Raw genomic sequence first — 26,132 nt, forward strand, 5'->3', positions numbered from 1 at the left:
CCTCTAGGTGGTCACACAGCACCGAGCTGATCTCCCTGTGCTATGCTGCTGCTTCCCACTAGCTGTTTTACATTTGGTAGTGTACATATGTCCATGCCACTCTCTCATTTCATCCCAGCTTACCCTTCTCCCTCCCCGTGTCCTCAAGTCCATTCTCTACGTCTGCGTCTTTATTCCTGTCCTGCCCCTAGGTTCTTCAGAATCAATTTTTTTTTGTTTAGATTCCATATATATGTTAGCATACAGTATTTTTCTCTTTCTGACTTACTTCACTCAGTATGACAGACTCTAGGTCCATCCACCTCACTACAAATAACTCAATTTTGTTTCTTTTTATGGCTGAGTAATATTCCATTGTATATATGTGCCACATCTTCTTTATTCATTCATCTGTCGATGGACACTTAGGTTGCTTCCGTGTCCTGCCTATTGTAAATAGTGCTGCAGTGAACATTGTGGTACATGACTCTTTGAATTATGGTTTTCTCCGGGCATATGCCCAGTAATGCGATTGCTGGGTCGTATGGTAGTTCTTTTTTTTAGTTTTTTTAAGGAACCTCCATACTGTTCTCCATAGTGGCTGTATCAGTTTACATTACCACCAACAGTGCAAGAGGGTTCCCTTTTCTCCACACCCTCTCGAGCATTTATTGTTTGTAGACTTTTTAATGATGGCCATTCTGACCAATATTAAACTTTAGTGCAGTATTAAGAAAAAATGATTTTGTAAAGACAAACTAGGAAAACGTCCACCACTCAAGACAGTCTAATTTCCCTAAAATAGAAAGGTGGCTAAAATTCAATGAGGACTAACAAGCCAGTAGCAAAATGGTGAGATACGAATGGGCAGCACACCAAAACAGAAAAGACAAATACCAATAAACTGAAAATTTGCCGAACATCACTACATTTAAAAAAAAAAAGACAGTTATATAATCTATTTTTGCTACCCAGACTGGCAGTTTTAAAAATTGATAACAGAGGGGGTTGGTAAGCACGTAATAAGTATCTTTGTTATCACTGTAATAACATAAATTGGTAAAAACTTTTCGGCAGGCTATATTAACAACGTGTTCAAATGTTAAGGGTCCCCACTCTGACCCAACAACTCTACTTCCAGGTATACATCCTGAGTGAGTCTCAGCTCGGCTCAGAGAGGAGCGGGACTGGTATTTTCACCGTGGGCAACAACACAGTGGAAGCCCCCATGTGCCTATCGCTAGGAGCCATGATGTAATGCTGGGGCAGCTACACGCTGGAATGATGCTTGTTGAGAGTGAGGCACATCCATGTCACATGTCCAAGACACACGGGTAAGTGAAAAGGCAGGTCGCGCAAGAGCGTGAGTAGAATGTTCACATTTTTGTAAAAGAAAAGTGGGTTGATATATGCAAACAGATGGCAGTATACTGCAAGTTCACCAAGCTGCTAGCAATGGTGATCCCAAAGAGGTGCGGATGAGCACTTACACTTTATATATATAGACACACACACATTTTTTAATGAGCATATATTAGTCTAATAAGCAGAAAAATACAAGTAAAAACAAATGATTAGTAAAGCATTTCATAATTATTTTTAAATTTCTTAACATAATGAATGATGGGTATAGCTCTAATTTATCCATCCTTATTCATACAGACAATGTATGAATTAAAGTTCATCTACTGTTACGGATGAACAGCATAATCAGAGTTTTCACTTGGTCATAACTTCCTTTCCAAACTCTGCTGCTCGACTCCAGGCACAGTGTGACATCCATGGGTGAGAATCAACTCACTCGGCCAGGCGTGTGTCAGAAAACCACCAGGTGTCCCTTGGCTGCTGTAACACCAGGTACCTGAGCAGACAGAACAACTGCGGGAGGAGAAGGCAGCCCTAGATCATCCACTCTTGCCAGAGCAGTCCCTCTGAAGATTCACTGACTTCTGTGGTTCTCCCCAAATCTGAGGTTTACAAAGTAGCCAAGATGCTCACACAGGGAGAGAGAAGGATATACTGTGCACAGAGAACAGAGGTAAAAGGGATCAGCTGGAACATCTCTGGATTTGAGGAGAAGGAAGGCGGCCAAGGGCAAGAGACATTCATGACAAGTCTCAGTCAGGGATGGGGGCTGCTGCTCACAGGCCTCTCTGCCGCCGCCCCCCATGCTCCACCCACGCACAGGAGCTCACACGGCTGAGTTGCCCGGGCCTTTCCTGCCCTCTGCCTACACCTCTATCATTTCTTCAGGGGCTAGAGGCTGGTCTCAATACCCCTAGCCAGAAAACAAGCAGGGGATCCTGGGGCCAGCGATTACCAATAGTGAGCACGTTATTATAAAGACGGAGGAGACCGTGGCTTTGAAAAGGGATGGGAGGAAAAGGACTAAATTTTCCAAAACGCAAATTTTTTCTTCTACCTTCCCCCATCATTTGCGCAATTTTTGTCAAGTCCAAATGTAATTTAAAATGAGGTAGGTAGTTTCTCTCTCCTCGTGCCTTCATCTTTGTGTTGACTGTTGAGGCCTGTGCCGTGAAAGCACTAGTGTCCCGTGCAGGGGGAGCACCAAGGGCGGCACCAGTGACTGCAGGAGCTTCTCAGTTGGCTATTTTCTCAATCTCGTCCAAGTCATCTGTGTCCAGTCTTTCTATTTTCTTATCTGGGGGAAAGAAAAGAGAATTCAAAGAGAGACCAACATGGCGTTACAGAGACACACACTCAGGGAAGGGACAGCACAGCAGGGAGGGAGGAAACACAGGTCTCTGCCGCCTAGGAACGTGCTGTGCCTCTGGCCACAGAGATCCTTCACTGAACCCCAAAGGCTTCCAGTGACTGAGCAAGGGACACGGACAGCAACAGCCAGAGCCCCAGGCCCCTCAGCCTGGCCAGGGGGGACTGTCATTCAAGTCCCTGAGCCCCGCCCTCTCCAGGTGTGCTCTTTGAGAACTTCCACGTTGTAGGGAAGGAGGGGAATGGGACAGGGACACAGGCCTCTCTCGGGGCCACAGGAAAACCTACCCTTCACCCTCCCCTCGCCCCCGGACTCGCCCCTGTAAGGTAAGGGCCCGGCAGGGGACATTCCCAGGGACTCACTGAAATGCTCCTGGATCCTGTTCAGGATGTTCATGCTGTGCTTGCTGTCCACCATGTTCACGGCCAGGCCCCTCTTGCCAAAGCGGCCGGTGCGCCCGATCCGGTGCAGGTAGGTCTCGTTGTCCGGGTTCCCGTCCTTGTCCACGGGAAGGTCAAAGTTGATGACGACAGACACCTGTTCCACATCGATACCTGCATGAAGGAGAGTTGGACAGGAGTAAGGATGGGAGACAGAAATCCCTGTCGTCCACAGTCAGGCCTACATACACCAACCTCAGGTGGAAGGAACAGTCTGGGATGGGCCAGCTCTGGGATTCAGACAAAGGGGCAGGTAGCAGAACCCAGAGGGAGAAAACAGAACTGTGGCAGGTGCTGACCAAATTATGAAATCAGCCATCAGGCTCCAGAGAGCCTCTGCTGGATACCAGTATCTGGAGAAGCAGCTAAAGCCTCACTGGGGGCCCCAAGAAGAGCAGGCGCCGTTCTGAGCCACCAAGTCAGGACTCCTGGCTTCTGTGAAAGTTCTCCTCTGCCGAGGGAATCCAAACAGGCTCTCCTAGAAAACAGGATCTCCCACAAACCACCGGAGTGTCCCGCAGACGAGGGTCTCTCCCGCTACCCCGAGCCTGCAGACCAGGACACAATCTCTGCTCACCGCGGGCACACACGTTGGTGGTGACCAGAACCTTCTCTTTGCCCTCTCGGAAGCGCTCAATCACTGCAGCCCTCTGCTCCACCACCATTTCACCACTCAGCAGAGCCACCTGGTGGCCTTCTTTCGACAGCTCTGCTGCCAGCCAACTAGCTGTTTTGCGGGTCTGGAAGGAAGAAAACATTTCAGAAATGAAAGTACCTTAAGAGAATATTTTTGATCTGGAAGACTACTAAAACTTAGCAGTTAAGCATTAAATGTCTTAAAATTGTTAACATGATGTGGTATAAAGAAGTAACCATGTCACTTGGGTGCTAATCTTAGAAAAATATTTAACCTTAATATAATCACAAGGGGGGGAAAATCAGGGACATTCTAAAGACTACTTACTAGTCTGAACTCTTTTTTTTTTTTTTTTTAAGGTTTTTTGATGTGGACCATTTCCAAAGTCTCTATTGAACCCGTTACAACATTGCTTCTGTTCCATGCCCTGGCCCCTTGGCCCCGAGGCATGTCGGATCCCAGCTCCCTGACCAGGGATCGAACCAGCACCCCCTACACTGGAAGGCAAAGTCTCAACCACTGGACTGCCAGGGAAGTCCCTAGCCTGGACTCTTCAAGATGTCCATGTCATGAAAGGTGGAGAAACTGTTATAGATTAAGGGAGTCTCAAGAGAGACTAAATGCAACAGACAATCTCTGATTGGCTCTTAGGTTTAACAGCAGCAGCCAAAAGCAATAAAGGCCATTTTGGTACACATGGGGAAAGTGGCATATGATGGACGACAGAGAGGACACTATCGCTGCATCATTGTGAAAGGTGTGGCAATGGTACTGTGCTCATGCAGGAGCACGTCTCATTCTTAGGAAGCATTTAGGTGGGAAGTGTCCTGATATCTACAACTGACTTTAAAATGATTCAGCAAGGGACTTCCCTGGTGGCTCAGTGGTTAAGAATCCACCTGCCAGAAACGAACACACCATTGTAAAGCAATTATACTCCAATAAAGATGTTAAAAAAATAATAATAATAAAATGTGCATAAAACCCTTACTCTAGAAAGGGACACAACAAATTTAAAATAATTACATTAGGCACGATTTGTTTATATTGAATTTCTAATTCTTACTGTTTAAAACTGTCAGGTGCTTTATTAATTGATACTTTCACAAAATGAGAAATGAGTAATTTCTTTGATGGAAAATCATTAGTGCTATATGGTGCAAATCACCTGATAATTTAATAATGTAAGGCATGGCTCCTATCAAGTTACATTTCAGTAGAGGAATAACATGCTTACAAAAGGTTTTTTTTACAATAAGTATTTATATACACACATACTTTCTAAATATACTGAGTTACATTATGTCTGGAATAAAACAGTGAATCAAAAGGATCTATACTGCAGTTTTCTACCATACATGGCATTAGATATATATCCCAAAGCAAAATAACTGAAAGTATTTTATTAAATAAAAAAAAAAGAATCCACCTGCCAACGCAGGGGACATGGGTTCGAGCCCTGGTCCGGGAAGATCCCACATGCTGCAGAGCAACTAAGCCCGTGTGCCACAACTACTGAGCCTGCACTCTACAGCCTACGTGCCACAACTACTGAGGCCACGTGCCGCAACTACTGAGCCCAAGCACCAAGAGCCTGTGCTCCGCAACAAGAGAAGCCACTGCAATGAGAAGCCCGCGCACCGCAACGAAGAGTAGTCCCTGCTCGCCACAACTAGAGAAAGCCTGCGCATAGCAACGAAGACCCAACGCAGCCAAAAAAAAAAAAAAAAAGATTCAGGAAAAAGTACAGATATCCCCCACACAAAAGCTTATGGATAAAGCAAATGTTGACAATAGGTGAAGGGCATAAAAGTGCTCATTTTGTATTTTTTTCATCTTTTCTGTAGGTTTGAAAGTTTCAATTTGAGTTTGGGAAAACAATGCCACTCTAAAAAAAAATTTTTTTTAATCTACAAGTATTCCAATAATAGAGTAAGAGCTCTCTTATTCTTACATCGCTTGACAGAATTTTGATGTTTTCTTCAGCGATCTTAACTATTCCTGAAAAATTATTTTGGCTATTATAAATGGGGTCTGTCCTTCCATTTTCTAAGTGTTTGTGTTTGACACTGGAAAACTACTTATTTTCTAGTAACTTTCTAACCAACCGTCCTGTTTAGTTTCTTATTTTTCCTACAAATATCAGTTGATTTACTTGGGTTTTCTAATGTATCACCTACAAATGATATAAAGTTCAGGAGACTCTATGCTTAGACTATGTATATGCCTCAGGATACTAAGAAGAAATTGTTTCTTACATCTTCACAAACCACTTCCTTTCCAGCCACAGGGAGGGAACCTGGTCCCCCAGCACCAGGTGGAGCTGGCTGAGAGGGAGGGCGCAGGGCCACACCCTCCCGTGGAGCTCCGCCCCCGCACGCCTCCTGCTGCTGCTGCTGCTGCTGCTGCTGCTGCTGCTGCTGCTGCTACTCACGTGGCAGAAGATCATGGCTTGAGCAATGGTGATGGCCCCGTAGATATTACACAAGGCCTGGAACTTCTCATCTCTGCTACTGCACAGGACGTAATACTGCTTGATGGTGTCCAATGTCTCCTCCTCGCGCTTCAGTTTGATGATGTTTGGGTCTGGGACCACCTTCTGGGCAAATTTCCAGACGGAGTCTTCGAAGGTGGCAGAGAAAAGCAGCATCTGGCAGTTCCTGGGAAGCATCCTGCAAGGGAAGGCCCAGGTGTTCGACATGACCCCGACCGAGTGTTTCACTGGAAGGAACAGAAGCACAGCCTCCCTAGGCTTGGATGACCTGCGTCCCCAGGGAGGTGGCAAAGCAGGGAGGAGCACCGCAGCGAGGAGGGAGGAGCAGACGTGGGGCGGGGACGGGTGGCGGTAGAGTCCCTAAGTCTCCTTCCTCAACCCAGGCTGGGGGTATGGTCAGTGCTGACATGGAAATGGCCCACCAAACAAATGCCTCTGAAAGCTGCAGAGTAAAGAACCTGGCAGGGGCAAGAAGAGGAGGGTGAAGTAAAAGGACATGATGCTGCAGATCAGGAGGCCGAGAAGTTCCTCCTGGCTCAAGAGGTCCTACCTCTGGATGCGGACGCTCTGATCTTGGTGGCCCTGAGTAGCTATCATCACGTCAGCCTCATCCAGAACAAACACCTTGATCTTCTTGGGGTCAATGAACTTGAGCTTGGAGCACCAGTCCAGAACGGTCCCAGGGGTGCCAATGACAATGTGCTCACTGATCTTCTGACCTCTTTCCACTGTGGAGACAAGATGTATTCTGTGGGTATTTCCATGGCTAAACCCGCTTTCAAAATGAAAGCCTTGCCCATCCTTCCAGAGCTAGAACAAGTTAATTCCAGATTTCAAAACACAGGGTGTTACCCAAAAGTTTTGTGTTCTTCTACTATGAAATGGGCATAATGACACCTATCTCACTGCACTGTGGTCAGGATTAAATCCTACAGTCAACCCTCCATGAGTGTTAGTTTCCCTTTTCCTACTTTCTCCTGTAATTCCCCATCACCCAATTCTTTTTCTTTAGCATAACACTTATTCTTTTTATACCATCCCTTCACTCATGGTTCATTGATTTCCTTATAAATTGGTAGTTTTGAGTCCTAGGATCCTGGCCCAATGATTTTTTGCTTTGTTAGACATTCTAATTGTGTAGACAGTTTTCCTAAGTACAAATTCTCTTTGACTGAAAGAAACACATTACTCTCAAACTATAGCTGGTGGGAGTTGAAACTGATATAACCATCTATCAAAATTACTAATGCATGTAGCCTTTGACCAGTGCTTCCACTATTACGAATCAATCCTGTATGCACATGAGTATGTGTGAAATAACATATATGCATGCATTAAAACATAACTAAGCAAAATATGACACACCAAATGGATGACACCAATCAAAGTATAGAACTGTTTAGGAACTGATGTGGAACAATCTCCAAAATACATTATTAAATGTGAAAAAGAGGTTGCAGAGCAATTTGTATACCAATAGGGGCAAAAAAGAATACATGTAATATATGTACATGCGTGTGTGAGTGTTCTATCTATCTATCACATCTATCTCTATTGCCGTGCCATGAGGGATGCAGGATCTTAGTTCTCTGACCAGGGATCAAACCCGTGCCCCCTGCAATGGAAGCACAGAGTCTTAACCACTGGACTGTCAGGGAAGTCCCTACATGTTATCACATTATCACTTGCCTGTAGCCACACAGACTATCTCTGGTAGGACATGTGAGGAACAGGTTAGTACTGGGTACCTTTAGGCAGGCAGAACCAGGTGGTTGAAGGGTATGGGAAAAGAAAAGTTTCTACCATATATCCTTTTCAATTTTGAAACATGTGAATGTCAATTATTTTCAAAACAAAATTTAAAGTTCGAGGAGAAAGGGACTTTGGTCAGGAATTCATTAACTCCACTGGAAAAGTTTTAAATGAACTCTTCAATACATTGTGGTTCTCACTGTCCCCTGCCCATCAGTCTAAACTGAACTTTTAAAAAAATGATACCTTAAATAGTTAATATACTAATCCTTCAGACACAGTGAAGTCCCCTGTTGTTATAAAACAATCTAGAGAAGATCCATGTTGTCACAAGATTCTGGTACACTACACTTAGCTGCACCTATCAGTGTAAGACATCAAACACACACAAAAATACTAATAATTTCTGGTTAAAGTACTCTTTCTGCATGCTGAAACATGATGGTTTCCTCCAGGAAAAGCCCTTGTGTGATTATTTGTGTGGTAACTGTACTAGCCGTTTTTGTTTGTTGACTGACAACCTCAGAAAATCAAACAGGGGGAATTCTCTGGTGGTCCAGCGGTTAGGACTCCACGCTCTCACTGCCGAGGGCCCAAATTCGACCCCTGGTCGGGGAACTAAAGTCCCACAAGCCGCACAGTGAGGCCAAAAAAAAAAAAGAAGAAGAAAGAAAATCAAGTAGGGAATTTGATATACACTTTCTTAAAAATGAACAAAGAGAGCCTATCTCTTAAATGAAAACAACTGACAGTTATTTGTTGTCATGATAACGTTTCAGCTTAAGGGAAAATTAGAATTTTGGAACACTTCTATGTGCTGCTGTAGGTTTGAGAGTTTCTCCGTGTATAAACTCCTCTGAGTTGGTTGGTGGTGATACTAATGCATTTTAAATGCTATTTAAAATTTTGTATTATGAAATATGTCAACATTTGGAAGATCAGCATAACTCATTAAGACAGTATTTTCCAAATGACCAAGGTATGATGTTAGAAAATCACAGTTGGGCAAAAGATGCATTCAAAGTGCAAGGGAGACCAAGGAATTTTAATGTGACAGTACGAAGAGTTCATTAATATGATTTCAGATATCACATGGCAACTAACTTTTAAGTAATTACCATTTGTTAAGTTTTGTTATGGCATCCAAAAAAACAATATCTAAAATTATAAGAAAGGCTAGATTTTCTTCATATTCTTCCCAAGTAAGTACTTGGGGTCCTCAATAATGTTTAAGAGTGTAAGAGAGCAAAAAGTTTAAGAACCGCTGCTCTAGGCGATTATAAACTGCTGGGTTGAAGGGATGTCTCTCTTCCATTTTTCTAGGTAATGCCAACTGCTTCTGGAGGTCAGTGTGCCGATGTTTACTCCCCACTGGAGTACATGCGGCTTCCAGTTCTTCTACATCTTGGTCAACACTTGGTTTGTCAGACTTCCTCATTTCTACCATCTGAGAGGCATACAGTGGTTTCACCTGACGTTTCCCTGATGACTAATGAAGCTCATCATCTTTTCATGTTTACTGGCCATCTGAATTCCTTCTTTTGTGAAGCGTCTGTTCAACTGGGCCTCTCTCGTCCATTTTCCTGTTGGAATGCTTACTTTTTTCTAATTGATTTGTAGTTTCATATATTCTGATAACTTCTCCATTACCCATTTTCTACCTGCCCCTCCTCCCATTTTAACCCATATTTTCTACATTCTGCAGAACACATGAAAAAGGAATTGGTGGAAGGATTTCTGATTTGGTAAGAGCAAGTGAACTGTACGTGCTCTTAGATTACTCTTACTAAAGCTGTGCTTTACTTTTAAAGAAAGGGAACTGACCCAACCTACCATCTTCAGTGCTCATCCCTCCCTCTTAAGCAGCTTCCAGAACTCTGGATGCTGAATTGAAACCCTGGCTCCTCAGTGAAATACTCCACACTTTAAGAACCCCATGACTCATGCAGGGATTTTTTTTTTTAACAACTTAAAATCTTATTTTAGGAGTGGAGAGAATTATTAACAAATCAGCAAGTATTTAAATAGATTTGCTAAAGGCAACACTGGGCTGCAAGGTCAGACTGAACTAGAAAGTTGAATATCATCACCTCATCTTCAAAATTCAAATACCCAACCACCCGTCCCAACTCATGGCCTAGGTCTTGCCCCTTTATACTCACATTTATTGCCTCGAACAGCATAAGCAAGCTTTAGTTCTGGATGAAATCTGCCCATCTGCTCAATCACTTTTCCTGTCTGAAGCGCCAGCTCATATGTTGGGGAGAGGCACAGACACTAACAGGCAGATCATAGAAGATGAGTTTAGGAGAGCCTTGTAGTAACAGACAACAGGCTCTAAAGCAACCAGTACACTGATGTCATTACCACTTGAACAGTGTAGGAAACCACATCCTCGTCAACCAGGCCCACATTTCAGCTGTAGACAGAAGCCTTCAATAGGGAGCCCTGGCTTGGCAGATGCCTTCAGAAGCCACTGTTTAAGGCTGCTGCTTCCGAATCAGTTCTACCCAGGTAAGGGCCTGGTGCACCATTGGGCTTTGCCTGAGCAACAGTCTGAGGCATCAAGATACATTCAGACTGTACCGGGGCACCCTCGTTAGACAACCCCCCCAGATGGCACAGCCATTCCCAGGATGAGCAAGCCAGGGCCCCCAGGATTCCACCCCCTCACCTGCGGGTATCTCTCTGCTGGTTCCACTCGGCTGAGCATGGCCAGGACGAAGGCAGCTGTTTTACCAGTACCAGACTGAGACTGGGCAATCAGGTTCTGTGGGCTGGATGAAGGAAGAACAGAGATGAAAATAATATTGGTTAATAACAATCAAGTGTCGGGACTTCCCTGGTAGCGTAGTAGTTAAGAATCCGCCTGCCAATGCAGGGGACACAGGTTCGAGCCCTGGTCTGGGAAGATCCCACGTGCTGTGGAGCAACTAAGCCAGTGCGCCACAACTACTGAGCCTGCGCTCTAGAGCCCGCGAGCCACAACTACTGAAGCCTGCGTTCTAGAGCCCATGCTCCGCAACAAGAGAAGCCACGGCAATGAGAAGCCGGTGCACCACAATAAAGAGTAGCCCCCGCTCGCCACAACTAGAGAAAGCCTGTACACAGCAACGAAGACCCAATACAGCCAAAAATAAATAAACAAATTTATTAAAAACAAAACAAAAAACAATCAAGTGTCCAAACGTTCTTTCTGGGTGGTAGGAATAGGGATTTTCCCCCTTCATGCTTCTATTATCCAGGTTTTCTGCACTGAGTACAACGATAAAATTTTATATGTTGTTAAAAAAAACTGCTTATATATTAAGTGAAATGATGATTATTTTAGATGGGCTCACACTAAGAAATCCTCATTCTAGACTCTAGCACAGCTAGAGTGCCCTAGTTTTATACCCCAAGGGGCCTATGGAAATTAAGACTGCAGAGTAACATCTGTGCCCAGGCAAATCCCTGAGCCATAATGTGTCTTCAGGACTTGGCTCCTACTATGTGCTCCCTTTTCTCATCTTTATGGAAAATTTAAGAGAACAAGTCACATGCTTTAGAGGGAACTTTCACATTTCACTTCAGGTAACCCAATGTCATGGGAATAGGTGGCTTTTTTTTTTTTTTTTAATTTATTTTTGGTTGCGTTGGGTCTTTGTTGCTGCCTGTGGGCTTTCTCTAGTTGCGGTGAGCAGGGGCTACTCTTTGTTGTGGTGCGTGGGCTTCTCATTGCGGTGGCTTCTCTTGTTGCAGAGAATGGGCTCTAGGCGTGTGGGCTTCAGTAGTTGTGGCACGTGGACTCAGTAGTTGTGGCTCGCAGGCTCAGTAGTTGTGGCGCACGGACTTAGTTGCTCCACGGCATGTGGGATCTTCCCAGACCAGGGCTCGAACCCATGTCCCCTGCATTGGCAGGCGGATTCTTAACCACTAAGCCACCAGGGAAGTCCTAGGTGGCATTTTTATCATTAAAAAAGAGGGACTTCTCTGGTGGTCCAGTAGTTAAGACTCCAAGCTTCCACTGCAAGGGGCACAGGTTCGATCCCTGGTCGGGGAACTAAAATCCCACATGCTGTGTGGTGCAGCCAAAATATAAACAAACAAACAAATAAATAATATAGTTGAATGAAAAAAGTTGCTACCTAAGTATGATACCATTTATGTAAGGTTTAAAAATATGCAAACTTGGAATTCCCTGGCAGTCCAGTGGTTAGGACTCAGCGCTTTCACTGCCGAGGGCCAGGGCCCGGGTTCAATCCCTGGTCAGGGAACTAAGATGCCACAAGCCACACAGCGTGGCCAAAAAAAAACAAACAATGAAAGCAAACTACGTAGTAAAAGGATAAAGAAACATGAGAGAATAATGACCCACATCAGTGATGCTCACTTGGGAGGGGGAGGGGGAGGGGGCTGTGAATGGAGGGAGTTACGTGGGGGCTACAACTGCCAACTAGATTAATGGCAGCTTTATTTCTTGGCAGCATGGGGTTACGGAGATGTTCCTGGTATTGCTCCTGATATTTTTTGCAGGTCCCAAAATTTTCAAAATTATTAAAAAACAATAGCAACAACAACAACAAAAAAACAGTTTTTAAAGCTGCATAGAATAACAGCACTAACTTTTTCTATCAGTTTTTATTAAGTGGAAAAGGCAGAAACTGTATTGAATTGCATCAGACTCTCTCTGCACCTGTCTAAGCTGTTCCCCTGAAGAAGCACGTTGCTCCCAACGGCCCATCTTGTGCTCAGGAACACTACAGCTCTTGGTGGAAGATGCTGAACCCAGTTCTGAAGAGGTGTGCCAGGGTCCATATACTTACGGCTCAGCAAGCATCATGGGTAACGCATTCTCTTGTATCTTGGATGGTCGATTGAACCCCATGGCATAGACTCCCTGCAGAAGCTGTGGTTTCCTAGGAGGCCGGGGAGAGAAAGATGGATTCCTAGTTGTTGAAATTGTTTTAAAGGCCTAGAATTTTATTTTTCCCTATATCTAGCAAAAAATGATACTTCCTGTCAGACATATTTTCCTGTGCCTTAAAAAATACTAACTAAAACAAAACAAAACCAAAATCTTTCCCTACTAAATCTTAGTCTGAAACTATTATGCAATTTATACAATCCGGGCTAGTTTCCTTTCTTGGAGAAATTCATCTTTCAGGAGACCCACAGATTTGGTTGGCCTTGGATGACAAACATTCCCAGGATACTGGAAGAATGGTACTTATTAATTCATAGTATAAAATAAATTATAAAAGACATATCTAAAAATAAACACTGCTTACTATGCCACTAAGATACAGAAGTCCCTTTAGGGAATGAGATTTCAGTTTTCATTTCTTAGTGCAGATGTTCCACTGAACCACAGTCATTTTGTGTTCCATGGGCCTTCCAAAGCCAGCTGTGCAAGAACTCGGGACAATTGAGAGGTAAGAAAATTGATTCAGCCAGTTTCTAGTAAATAGGTAAAGGGAGTTCAGTTATCATACTGAACTTTACGAGTGATGAGATTTACTTATTATGTCTAGGCAAAATCAAAACTAGAAAAGCACCAACTTCTTCCATAAGTAGCCACACAACAAATATAAAATAAAGCTGCTTTTGTAGTACATTTATAATAAGCTCTCTGCTACCTCTAAATTGACAGGGTGTTTAACAAAAATCCCACCACACTGTTTTTAAAGAAAAGTCAAACCAAGTCAGGAGTGTTCTCTAAGCCTTCCTTAAAGTTTAACAGGCTCTCTAAAAGGCAATTCTTCTGGCATATGGTGGTTCTCCGATACAAAGAACTTTGAAAAGTAACATCCATTTGGAAGAAAAGGTTGTGAAGCTTAGCAGATTCTGATTTGGTTGCCAAGGAAACAAAGTCACTACTGAAAGAGGACTCAAGTGATCCAAGAACTTTCAGTGGCTCATTATTTTTCTTTTATTTTGCAGATCTTTTCAGTAAAAAATAGACAAAGTATATTCGGTAACCTAGGTTTTATTCTTTGTTTCCTTTGGCTACTAACAATTAAATCAGAAAGAACTTGCCTTTTCAAAGAGGACAGTTCATCACTGGTTGACCTGAGAACTCCAGTCCTTTAAATGAAAGGAACTTAAAAAGACCACTGATACTTGGAAAAGCAAGCTGTCAGAGCACATCTAGCTGCTCGGACAGAATTTATGAATGGAAGCAGAGATGACAGGTTTGCTGAAAAAAGCCTTTGACAAAGAAAATACACATAGAAAAGTATAATGTCCTGAAAATATTCAAAAAAAGAGGCCTCACTTTAAAAACCTTGCTCTTAGCTATTGCTGCATTAACAACTTGATTTGGTTCTAGTTAGCTCTCTTATTTTAAGTGTCTCTTACTCTAAAGTGGTGGAAATAGTTGGCAGAAACGTGGCCCCTATTTGCCTACAGGGGGCATATGATAGATTTTGCTGAACAAAGGCAAAGAATCCATTCATTCCACCACTTTCTTATTCACTAGCTATTTTCTATGATTTGAGTCCTGGCAGGCAGCAAGAATGGTAGCTATGTCTTGTGTTACTCATAACACCCAGCACAGTGTCATGTACATAAACCAACAACCCTAAATACCTCTTTACTAACTTACTGAAGGAAACAAAAAACTTGGCATAACATTACATAATTCTCTGCCTTTAAAACAAGGACATGTTAGAAGTCATTCTCACCACAGTGCATAAATGTGCACACTTAGGGCTTAATTCTGGGTTCTGGATTTTTCAAAAAATTCTGGAACACTGAAGGCTGATTTCCACTGCAGTTACTGGGAATCCTGCACAGGCTTCTTGGACAGATTTTATAAAAGCAGATAAACTGTTCTTAACACTGTAAACCCTATAGTCTAACAAAAGGGCTTACCTAATAAGAAATGTTCCTGACATCCAGAAATCACCTGTCAGCCAATATTTTATTGAAAGTTCTAAGAGCATAAAAGAAAAAAGACTTTCAGCTATGATGAATAAATTTGTGGCATTAAAAAATCCCTAAGGAGAAGAACTGGGTAGCCAAGAGACAAGGGTGGAAGGAGACCATCACTTTTTCACACTTTTAAACTTTTGAAACATGTGAATTATTAACTAGTCAAAGAAAGTAAATATACTAAGATTTTTTAAAAATAAAAGGAGAAAGTAAAATTCCCACAAGATCTCTGATATGCTAAGTCTTATAAAGGAGGGACTAGCAAGGAACAGTTGTTCAAAGGAACAGATACTCACAGCCGAAGCTCCTCGAAGGACTTCACCGAGTAGAGTGGGGAGTTTGGATCCCGCTGCAGGACTTCCACTTGGTTGGTGTTATCGACAAGGTTGCTTCTGATCAGCTTGTTGAGTAAGGACTGGGCGGCTCTGTCCTCTGTAGGAAAAAACCAGTAGATCTTCCTCATAGTCACTGGGCAAACCCCACCCTTGTGAAACCTCTCTCCCCATGTCTGCACCCACACCTGAATGGCCCAGCAAGGTGGGAGAAAAACATAATCACACCAAAAGGTCTAACTTTAAACTCCTGACTGCTAGACTCAAGTGGGCTGAGCTGCCCAGCAAGACTTTATGTTTCTATATGCCACTTATTTCTTCTCTCTTCAACTTCTAACCTCTCCACAGTCTCACTCATCTAATGACCCTGCTACTCACTTCCCTGAGAAGTGAACGTAATCAGAAGCACCCCCACGCGCTGCCGTGACAACCCACACACCCACTTGCGTTTGTGTGCGTCCTTTCCACCTTCCCTGCTGTGACTATGGATGGACCGCCGTGCTCCTGAGGCTAGCCCCTCTACTCATACAATGGGTCCCATTCCGTCTTGCAGACAAGGATATTTCTCCCAGCAGTGACCTTCTCTCTTGCATGATCAGTTTCTCCCTCTAATGGATCATTCCCCCCAGCACGTATACACGTTGTAACATGTATACACGTTGTAACATGTATACACGTTGTAACACGTATACACGTATACACGTTGTAACACGTCTCATCATAAATGTGCTTCCGCCTTTATCCCACATCCCCATCCAGTTACTGTCCCAGTTCTCTGCTCCCCTTCACGGGACATTCCCTGACAGGGCTGTCTGTACTCATGTCTTCACTTTCTCTTCTCCCCTTCTCTGCAGAATGTACACTGAAGAGGTTTTTTTAATTTAACCTCCCCACCTGACCTCAACAGCCCTTGTCAAGCTCACCAATGACTCTACACTCTAAATCAACTGAACAATTTTTAGTTCTCTTAACCAACTTATTACCTATATATGACTCCCTACTTTTGAAACACTTCCTTCTTTTGGTTTCTGGGATACCACTCTCTTTTGGTTCTCCTTCTATCTCACTGTTTTCAATTTCCTTGGCTGATTCCCCTCATCTCCTTGATCTTATAACTCAGAATGCCTCTGGCTCCAGAGAGGCACGTCCTAGGTGATACTATGTCTCTTGCTACAGGGTTTCAAAGATTAGTTACCTTTCTCTTCTTCTTCTGTTTTCTCTGGAGTGGCATCGGTTTTGATAACACCTGCACAAGAAAACAGTTATCATAATCAGAAAGGCAAGTATCAAATCCACTCAAAAGGGGACCTCCCTAGTGGTGCAGTGGTTAAGAATCTGCCTGCCAATGCAGGGGACACGGGTTCAAGCCCTGGTCCAGGAAGATCCCACATGTGGCGAAGCAATTAAAGCGGTGCGCCACAACTACTGAGCCTATGCTCTAGAGCCTGTGAGTCACAACTATTGAAGCCCACGCGCCTAGAGCCTGTGCTGCACAACAAGAGAAGCCACCACAATGAGAAGCACGCACAATGCAACAAAGAGTAGCCCCCACTCGCCGCAACTAGAGAAAGGCCGTGCACAGCAACGAAGACCCAACACAGCCAAAAATAAATATAAATAAATACATTTATTTTAAAATAAAATCCACTCAAAAGGTGGGACAATATAAATATCAAACCTTATTTAAGTGATCAAAATTTAAATAGTTGGCGTTTCTATACATTTAATGGATTTTTATTCCTAGGAAGTTTAGTGCATAAGAAAATTTCAAATTTCTAGAAATGCTGGCTGACTTCAGAGTGATCAGATATGTCACCTCTGACTTACTTATTTAAAATATAGCATTAGGGCTTCCCTGGTGGCACAGTGGTTACGAATCCGCCTGCCAGTGCAGAGGACACAGGTTCGAGCCCTGGTCCGGGAAGATCCCACATGCCGTGGAGCGACTAAGCTTGTGCGCCACAACTACTGAGCCTGCGCTCTAGGGCCTGCGAGCCACAACTACTGAGCCCACGTGCCACAACTACTGAAGCCCGCGCACCTAGAGCCTGTGCTCCGCAACAAGAGAAGCCACCACAATGAGAAGCCTGCGTGCTGCAACGAAGAATAGCCCCCGCTCGCGGCAAGTAGAGAAAGCCCATGCGCAACAACGAAGACCCAAATGCAGCCAAAAATAAATAAATAAATAAATAAAATTTTAAAAAATAAAATAAAATATAGCATTATTATAACTATATTTAAAATATAGCATTATGTTAGCAGACACAATGAGACATGAGAAAGAAAATAAATGTATTCAAAATTAAAAGGAAGAGGTAAAATGATCATTTTTTTTTAAATTAATTAATTAATTTATTTTTGGCTGTGTTGGGTCTTCGTTTCTGTGCAAGGGCTTTCTCTAGTTGCGGCAAGCGGGGGCCACTCTTCATCACGGTGCGCGGGCCTCTCACTATTGCGGCCTCTCTTGTTGCAGAGCGCAGGCTCAGTAGTTGTGGCTCACAGGCCCAGTTGCTCTGCAGCATGTGGGATCTTCCCAGACCAGGGCTCGAACCCGTGTCCCCTGCATTGGCAAGCAGATTCTCAACCACTGCACCACCAGGGAAGCCCAATGATCACTTTTTTAGATTACATGATTGTAAACTTGCAGGACTAAGAGTATCAACTTAAAAATGACTACAAAATAAGATATCTCAGGAAAAGATAAAAGAGCTAGGTCCAAAATAAATAAATAGAAATCAGTAGCTTTTATAAATAGAGATATTATTGAAAAGATTCTCTTTATAATAGCAACTTAGAAGATAAAATATTGCACCTAGAAATAAAATTAACAAAAAATATGTGAGACTTATATGAAGAAAACTTTAAAACACTCATAAACTAACGCAAAGAGATAAAGCTAAAAAGCTCATAAATAAATTAAAATGGAACTCTAAGATATTCAATTAACCCAAAAGAAAGCAGGAAAAGAGGCAGAGAAACAAAATATAAGGGGACAAACAAACAGTAAAATTGCTAACCTAAACCCAACCACATCAATAATTACATTAAATGCAAACGGATAAAATACTCCAATTAAAAGACAGAGATTAGTAGAATGGATAAAAAAGCAAGATCCAACTGTCAGCTGTCTACAAGAGGCACACTTTATTTTTTAATTTTTTTAAATTGAGGTATAGTTAATTTACAATACTGTATTAGTTTCAGGTGTCCAACATAGTGATTCAAAATTTTTATAGATTATACTCCTACAAGAGACACACTTTAAATACAAAGACACAAACAAGTTGAAAGTCAGTGGATGGAAAGAGATACATCGCGCAACCAGTAAGCATATGAAGGCTGGAGTGGCTCAGGTAATGCAGATTTTAAGACCAAAATCACCACCAGAGATAAAGGAGGATATTTCTAATAAGAGGTCCATTCATCAGGAAGACATAAATGTGAATGTACCTGGCAACAGATCTACAAAACACAGGAGGCCAAAACTGACAAAATTAAAGGGAGAAATAAGACTATTCCACAATTGTCGTTGGAAATTTTAACACTTCTCTTTCAACAACTGGAAGAACTAGACCAAAAAGCAAACAAACAAAAAACAGTCAAGACATAGAAGATCTGAGTAACACTATCAACAACAGTGGCCTAATTGACATTTAGAGGACACTATACCCAATAACTGCAGAATCATATTTAATGGCTTCTGATCAAAATGGAGTTAAATTAGAAATTAATAAGATATCTAGAAACCCCCAAATATCTGGAAATCAAACAACACAGTTCTAAATTATCCATGGGCCAATGAAGAAATCAAAAGGGAAACTGAAACTATTTTAAGTATATGATAAAAAAGAAGAGGAAAGTAAACCCCAAGTAAGTAGAAGGAAAAAAATACAGAGTAGAAATCGATGAAATAAAAGACAAATATTCAAGAAAATTAACATTGCCGAAGCCTAGCTCTTTGAAAAGATAAAAAAAACTGATAAGTCTCTAGGTAGACTCATCAAAAAAAAGAGAACAAACACATACCGCCAGTAATAGAAATGAAAGAGGGGACATCACATATGCTACAGTCATTAAAACATTCCTAAAGGACACAAAAAGGGATTTGAAAAAAAAGGAAAGACTTAATCATAGGTTTTATAGAAAGACTCAATAGCATATAGATGTTAAGTTATAAATGTAACATGGTCCTAGGAGAAATACTAAAAGATTCTTTGTCTTCTTAGAACTAGTCAAGTTGACTATAACAGAATACATATGGAAAATAAGAATAGCCAGGAACACTCTAAAAAAAGATCAATGGGGACTTCCCTGGCGGTCCAGTGGTTAAGACTCTGTGCTTCCACTGCAGGGGGTGTGGGTTCGATCCCTGGTCGGGGACCTAAGATCCCGCATGCTGTGCGGCACAGCCAAAAAAACAAAAGATCAATGAATGGGGACCAGCACTCACAGATATTAAAGCATGTCATAATGCTCCAGCAATCAGGAATATGAACCTGGTACATGAATATGCAAAATAAACTTGATAGGATAGATGAGAAAATGCAGAATTTGGTATATAATACAGGTGGATCTCAAACTAGAGAGGAAGAATGGACTATTACAAAAGTGGCACTGAAACAAATCTGTAGCCATCTTGAAATTAAAAAGGTGAAACACACTAGAGAAAACACTTTGGATCCATACCTCACAATTCACACCAGGAAAAATTCCAAAAGGATCAAAGACTGAAGTATGAAAACTGACTCAAATTCCAGAAATAATAATGTAAAAGACTGATACGTTTGACTATATAAAAATGTTTGCAGAGGGACTTCCCTGGTGGTCCAGTGGTTAAGACTCCATGCTCCCAATGCAGGGGGCCCAGGTTCCATCCCTGGTCAGGAAACTAGATCCTGAATGCAGCAACTAAAGATCCCGCATGCTGCAACGAAGATCCTGCATGCCGAAACTAAGACCCGGTGCAGCCAAATAAATAAATAAATAATTAAAAAAAAAAAAGTTTGCAGAGCAAGAATACACAAGAAAAAAGTCAAAAGACAAAACTGACTGAAGTATTAGCAACTTCTATCACAATCTTAAAATATGAAGTTCATATTTAGAAAAAAGACAAAAAGCTCAGTAGAAAAGGAAACACAAATTCCTTTATACTTATGAAAATATTCAACCTTATTAATGAAATACAAAATGTATTACACTGATCCACCATGTTTTACCTGTCAGATTAGCAAAATTTCAAGTTTTTGACTAAAAATTCTGTGGTGGGGCTATAGGAAAACACTTTCATGCTTTACTGATAGAAATATAAATTGGTATAATATTTATGGAGGGTACCTTGAAAAATACTGATAAAAAGTGCAAGTGCATATGCCTTTGACCATGGATATCCATTTTGGGGGAATTTATCCTACAAATGTATTTGCATACGTGTAAAAAGAATTAAGTTCATGGTTATTACATGAAACACTTTATAACAGTGAAAGAATGTGACCAACCCAAGTATCTATCAAAAGATGACTGGTTAAATAAATTATGGTCTATCAACACAATGTAATACTATGCAGTTACAAAACTGAGTGAGGAAACTCCATTTACTGGTAAGGAAAGCTTGCCAAGGTATGTTGTTGAATGAAAAAAAGTAAGTGCACTGTGTATACTCTGCCACCTTTTGGTGAGAGAGAGGGAGAGAGGGAGAAAAATCTGTATTTGATTTGCATAAAGAAACATTGGAAGTGCAACTGAGATTATCATACTAAGTGAAGTAAGTCAGAAAGAGAAAGACAAATACCATATGAGATCACTTATATGTGGAATCTAAAATATGACACAAATGAACCTATCTATGAAACAGAAACAGTCACAGACATAGAGAACAGACTGGTGGTTGCCAAGGGGGAGGGGGTTGGGGGAAGGATGGGGAGGGGGTTGGGGGAAGGATGGAGTGGGAGGTTGAGGTTAGCAGATGTAAGCTATTATACGTAGAATGGATAAACAACAAGGTCCTACTGTATAGCACAGAGAACTATATTCAATATCCTATGATAAACCACAATGGAAAAGAATATATGAAAAAAGAATGTGTATGTATGTATAACTGAATCACTTTGCTGTACAGCAGAAATGAACACAACATTGTAAATCAACTATACTTCAATTTAAAAAAAAAAGAAACTTTGGAAGAATATTAAAAATCCAATAACAGTGGTTACTTATAGCATAGGGTGGTATATGGGTTGAACTGTGTCCCCCCCAAAATTCATATGATCAAGTCCTAACCCCCCAGTATCTCAGAATGTGATCTCCTTTTGAGATAGGTTCACTGCAGATGTAATTAGTTAAGATGAGGTTGTTAGGATGGGCCCTAATCCAGTATGACCAATGTTCTTATTAAAAAGGGAAATTCTGGATGTAGACATGCACAACACCATGAAGGCAGAGACTGGGGTGATGATGGCAGAAATGCCTATAAGCCAAGGAATGCCAAAGATAGCCAGCAAACCATCAGAAGCTAGGAAGAGACAGGGAATAGATTCTTCCTCACAGCCTTTAGGAGGAACTAAACCAGATGACACCTTGATCTCACACTTCTGGCCTCCAGATCTGAGACAATAAATTTCTGTTGTTAAACCACCTAGTTTGTAATACTTTGTTGTGGGAGCCCTAGCAAAGTAATATAGGTGGGGCGTGGGATCTGGGTAAATGGTGGTTCAGGATGGGAAGGAGGCCTTTCACTTACTTATACTTTCTGAATTTTGAACCCAGATTAACCTTTTAAAAAATTAAATTAAAAAAAACTTACGGAAACATTATCAAGTGAACAGTGACTGTACAATCCAATAGTGATTCTTGATTTTAAGGAGTCAGAAGCTAGATAAAATCTGGAAAACTAATCTATCTCCATCATTAATGAAACTGAATTTACTGGTTCTCAAATCCAGTGCTGACATTTGCCAAACATGCTAAATGAAAGCTCCTTTCCACACTGCAGCTATGAGTGCAAAGCAGAAGTGCACATGTAGCTTCTAGTTACTAGTGACTCACCATTGGTATCTGGTTTGACTTTCTCTTCCTTGATCTGCAAATTACTCATCTGAATGGGAATAAAAGGAAACAAGAGTAGAGACACCTGATAACCAAATACCATGAATTACACAATTGACCGTTAAACACAAGGTTTGAACTTCAAGGGTTCACTTATTCAAGGATAAATGCTACAGTATTACTCAACCCATGGTTGGTTGAATCCAAAGATGTGGAACCACATATACGGAAGGACAATGTTAATTATTTGGCGATTTTCAACTGCAGGGAGGGTTGGGGGCTCATAACCCCCAAGTTGTTCAATGGTTAACTACATTTATTAAGCTAATGTACACAAGTCTAAATGGTAAAACAAAAAAGGGGGGAGGGTCTTACCCAACTGTTAGGAAGCTATGTTTATTTACTTATTTTTAATTTTTATTTTATTTTTTTGGCCGCGCCGCATGGCATGTGGGATCTTAGTTCCCCGACCAGAGATGAAACCTGTGCCCCCTGCAGTTGAAGTGCGGAGTCCCAACCACTGGACCGCCAGGGAATTCCCAGGAAGCAACATTTTAAAACATTTACTTATACCAGCCACCCAATAAGCAGAGTGGTTGAAACCAGATACCAAGTATGTTTAGGTCTATATTTGTGTTATTCATAATAACACAGCTAGATTAGGGTTGTAGGTTAAAAAAGATTTGAAATCAATTCTCAGTAACTGTCTTTTAGGGAATATCTGATGCTAAATACTAGATTTAAATTCTAGAGTACAGAATCGTATCCTTTATAATACTTTTTGATTTATTTGTGGCTGTCAGTTTTATACTTCTGACCTGATTCCTCCTGAACTCCAGTGCCACATTTCCAAATGCTTGATGGGCACTGTATAGAAAAGAGTTAACACAGCAGGACTGACTGCTATCCTTAGGAAAGCCAGCTTGCAAAGTTGGCCCCTGGCTGGCATCTGGAAACTTGGATTTGGAGAGGGTTCCCACCATTCCCAGAACCGCTGAGGGGTTCACTAACTATCTTTCTAAAAACATGCGGTTTATGATAACACCTGGTTTCCTTCTAGGGGTCTGGAATTTTGGTACTGCTAGGCAAAGAATGACGATGTGATGGACCCCTAATAAAAACACTGAGCACTGAGTCTCCAATGAGCTTCTCTGACAACACTTCATATGTGTTATTACAATCTGTGGCTAGAGGAATTAAGCAGGAATTAAGTGGAGCTTGTGACTCCTCTGGGAGAAGATTCTTGGAAGCTTGTGCCTGGTTTCCTCTGGACTTTGCAACACGGGCCTTTTCCTTTTGCTAATTTTGCTTTTCATTGTAATAAATCACAGCTGTGAGTACAATCATATGCTGAGTCCTATGAGTTCTCCCGGGAAATCATTGAACCTGTACACCTCTTGGTGATTCCCAACACAGGTACTTACCAAGTTGTCCTCCTTACCTCAAATTCAGAACAGCCAAACATGAACTCATCATCCTACATATCAAATCTGCTGTTCCTCCCACTCCCCTAATCCTGTTATTAGCACTATATTAATACCACCTTGTGGGATCCAGGTTGAAAACAGTAATCTTTGCCTTTATCTCCCTTCTCTTCTTTTTTTTAAATCTTCATACCTCCACAATTATCTCTTGAATCCATCCCCTCATCTTCACTTTCATCATTCAACATAGGCCCTCTATCTCTGGGCTATAAGAGTAACTTCCACATTGATCTCCTTTCCTTTAGACATCACTCCTAATATATACTGTTCTCTGCAGTCCAATAAATCTTGCTAGCTCTCAGATCTAATCTTGTCAATATCCTTCTTAAAAACCCCCAAACCAGCCAAATAAAGCCTTTCATTTTTAAGTTCTTTGTTAAGGTCCAAAGTACACTCCTACGATATTTTCAGTACTGCTCCTACTACAACCCGATAAGCTTAAGCTGCAGCAAAAATGAGTTCTGATTCCTGTTCTCTAGGCAAGTCCAGCACTTCTGTGCATTCTATTCTAAAATGCCGTTCACCTTCATCTCTATCTTAAATGATTATTTTCTAATATCCAGCACAAATATAAACTTCTTCATGAGGAATTTCCCTGACTTTCCTACTCATAAACATCCTCTCCCTATTCAAAGTTCATTTCTCACATTATTCTTACCCTTTTCACAGCACCTCCCACATTCTAGGCTTCCTAACTAGTTTGTAAAGCTTCTTCCTAAACTTTCCTGGATTTAGCCCATTTCAACTATCTGCTGAGAAACTGACAATCCTCCCAAAGCAATAAAGGGTGACTGGAAAAGAAATGTAATTTAGGCATTAAAAGGTTACATAAGACTTCAGACTACATGGGACTTCCCTAGAGGTCCAGTGGTTAAGACTCCACGCTTCCACTGTAGAGGGCGCAGGTTCGATCCCTGGGAACTAAGATCCCTCATGCCGCACCGAGGTGGGGTGGGGGTGGGGGGAAAGACTTCTGACTACAAAAAACCCCTATATTCTTAAAATCAATGGTCTATTACCACCAAACAAAGGTAACTTAGAGATAAGAACGGAGAGTCACAGTTTACACTATAGTTAACTTCCCACTGAATGGATCTTCATTAATCAAAGAACCAGTGTATGAAATTAAATGTCTCTTTAAACACAGATGAAACAATTTGTAGTGCCTCCCCCCGTTTGCAGTAGACTGAAACACTAAATATAAACCTGAATCTGTTATTCTGCAAAGTGCTACAAACTGCCAACCATGTTAAGCACGCATCTAAAAAATGGTAAAATAAGAGTAGCAGAGAATCACTCAGAAACCAGATGAAAAAAGAGAATCAGCATTGCGCCTTTTCTTACAATCCCCACTGAGAAGGAGGTGCAGTGCAGAAAAGACAGCATACATAGCAGGGCCAGATTTGCCACAGGATAAAAGTCTTTAACTGGCCCAGATCAAAGGAAAAGGCTCCATACTGGTCTCTTCTGCCTTAGCCGCAAAACAAAGCTAAGAGATTCCTCCCAGCAAACCTTTACGGGTGTGTGGGCCACGGGCCTGCCCAACCCAGAGAGCTCCCTGGACTCCAAGCAGGGTCGGCTTGGGCCCTCCTACTACGCTCGCCCCGCCTGGAGCTGAAGCCACTGACCGACTTGACAGCCGCTTCCTGCTCGTCCACTGCCAGGGCCCACGAATCGGTGGCCATGGTCCCGGAGGAAGAAGGCCGACTGGCGAAAAACACAACCGCACGCACGGCAACACCAGCCCTGAGCTCTCTGCCGGCGCAAGAACCACACTCACGCGGACCGGAAGCGGCGATGCGCGAAGATGACGTCAGTTCCCGCCCGGCGCGAGACGTCACCATCCGCGCGGCGCCACGCAGGGCCTAACATCGGGCTTCGATTCCCCTCCTCGTGCGCAAACCTGCTTTTTCCGCGGACTTTCCCGGGAGCAACCTCATCGTGCCTGGAATGCGTAAGTTCTATGGGGTGAAACTCGTAGATCTCACTTCTTTGCCTTACGTCACTCTGAAGTAACCTAAATTTTATTTTTAGGTCTGCCACGTCTCATAATAAATGTGTAAGTTTCTGAGCTGTAAAGCCTTGCGCAAAGGAAAGTCCTAGGAGAAAACTCTATGATGACAGTTTCTACTGTTAGCGAACGAGATAACGTGTAAGACAGCAACAAAGAAAGCGAAACCAAACGCCTTAAACCCCCATAATTCCACCACAAAAAACAAAAACAAAAACAAAAAAAACCCCAGCGTTTTCTTTACCTTCTGGGTCCTTCTAATTTCTGTACATATGCATCGTAGCACAGGTGTTTTACATAGTCCTAAACAAAG

General features: G+C 42.1%; 2 protein-coding genes across 23 annotated transcripts in view; one reads left to right on the forward strand and one right to left on the reverse strand.

The window, feature by feature from the left end:
* The window catches only part of ST3GAL2 (ST3 beta-galactoside alpha-2,3-sialyltransferase 2), a 75,239-nt gene extending 65,623 nt beyond the window's left edge, over positions 1-9,616 (forward strand). For 18 of the 20 annotated variants that reach the window (XR_009499137.1, XR_009499136.1, XR_009499130.1 and 15 more), the window contains 2 exons: positions 1,121-1,313; positions 4,150-4,780. The gene's annotated coding sequence lies outside the window, so the exon portion shown is untranslated. Of the gene's footprint in view, positions 1-1,120; positions 1,314-4,149; positions 4,781-6,074; positions 7,781-9,359 lie in introns of those variants that run through there. The other 2 variants (XR_009499133.1, XR_009499131.1) reach the window with 2 other exon arrangements.
* Positions 1-26,118, reverse strand: LOC132354017 (ATP-dependent RNA helicase DDX19A). 3 transcript variants are annotated; one of them, XM_059905539.1, is made up of 12 exons: positions 26,064-26,118; positions 22,325-22,373; positions 16,479-16,529; positions 15,248-15,383; positions 12,842-12,934; positions 10,711-10,813; positions 10,199-10,313; positions 6,835-7,012; positions 6,225-6,462; positions 3,731-3,893; positions 3,076-3,267; positions 1-2,641 (listed from the first exon to the last, which is right to left on the reverse strand). In XM_059905539.1, the coding sequence occupies exons 2-12, from the start codon at positions 22,371-22,373 to the stop codon at positions 2,580-2,582; spliced, it is 1,380 nt and encodes a 459-aa protein (XP_059761522.1). In that variant the 5' UTR covers positions 26,064-26,118; the 3' UTR covers positions 1-2,579. The 3 variants fall into 3 exon arrangements, with proteins under 3 accessions (XP_059761522.1, XP_059761521.1, XP_059761523.1); XM_059905538.1 differs by lacking the exon at positions 26,064-26,118 and adding an exon at positions 25,437-25,600; XM_059905540.1 differs by lacking the exons at positions 16,479-16,529; positions 22,325-22,373; positions 26,064-26,118 and adding an exon at positions 14,892-14,952 and having other exon boundaries at positions 15,248-15,322.
* Between the last annotated feature and the right edge of the window lie 14 nt (positions 26,119-26,132).

The sequence above is a fragment of the Balaenoptera ricei genome, chromosome 19 (genome assembly GCF_028023285.1).
Source record: "Balaenoptera ricei isolate mBalRic1 chromosome 19, mBalRic1.hap2, whole genome shotgun sequence".
Classification (NCBI taxonomy): domain Eukaryota; kingdom Metazoa; phylum Chordata; class Mammalia; order Artiodactyla; family Balaenopteridae; genus Balaenoptera; species Balaenoptera ricei.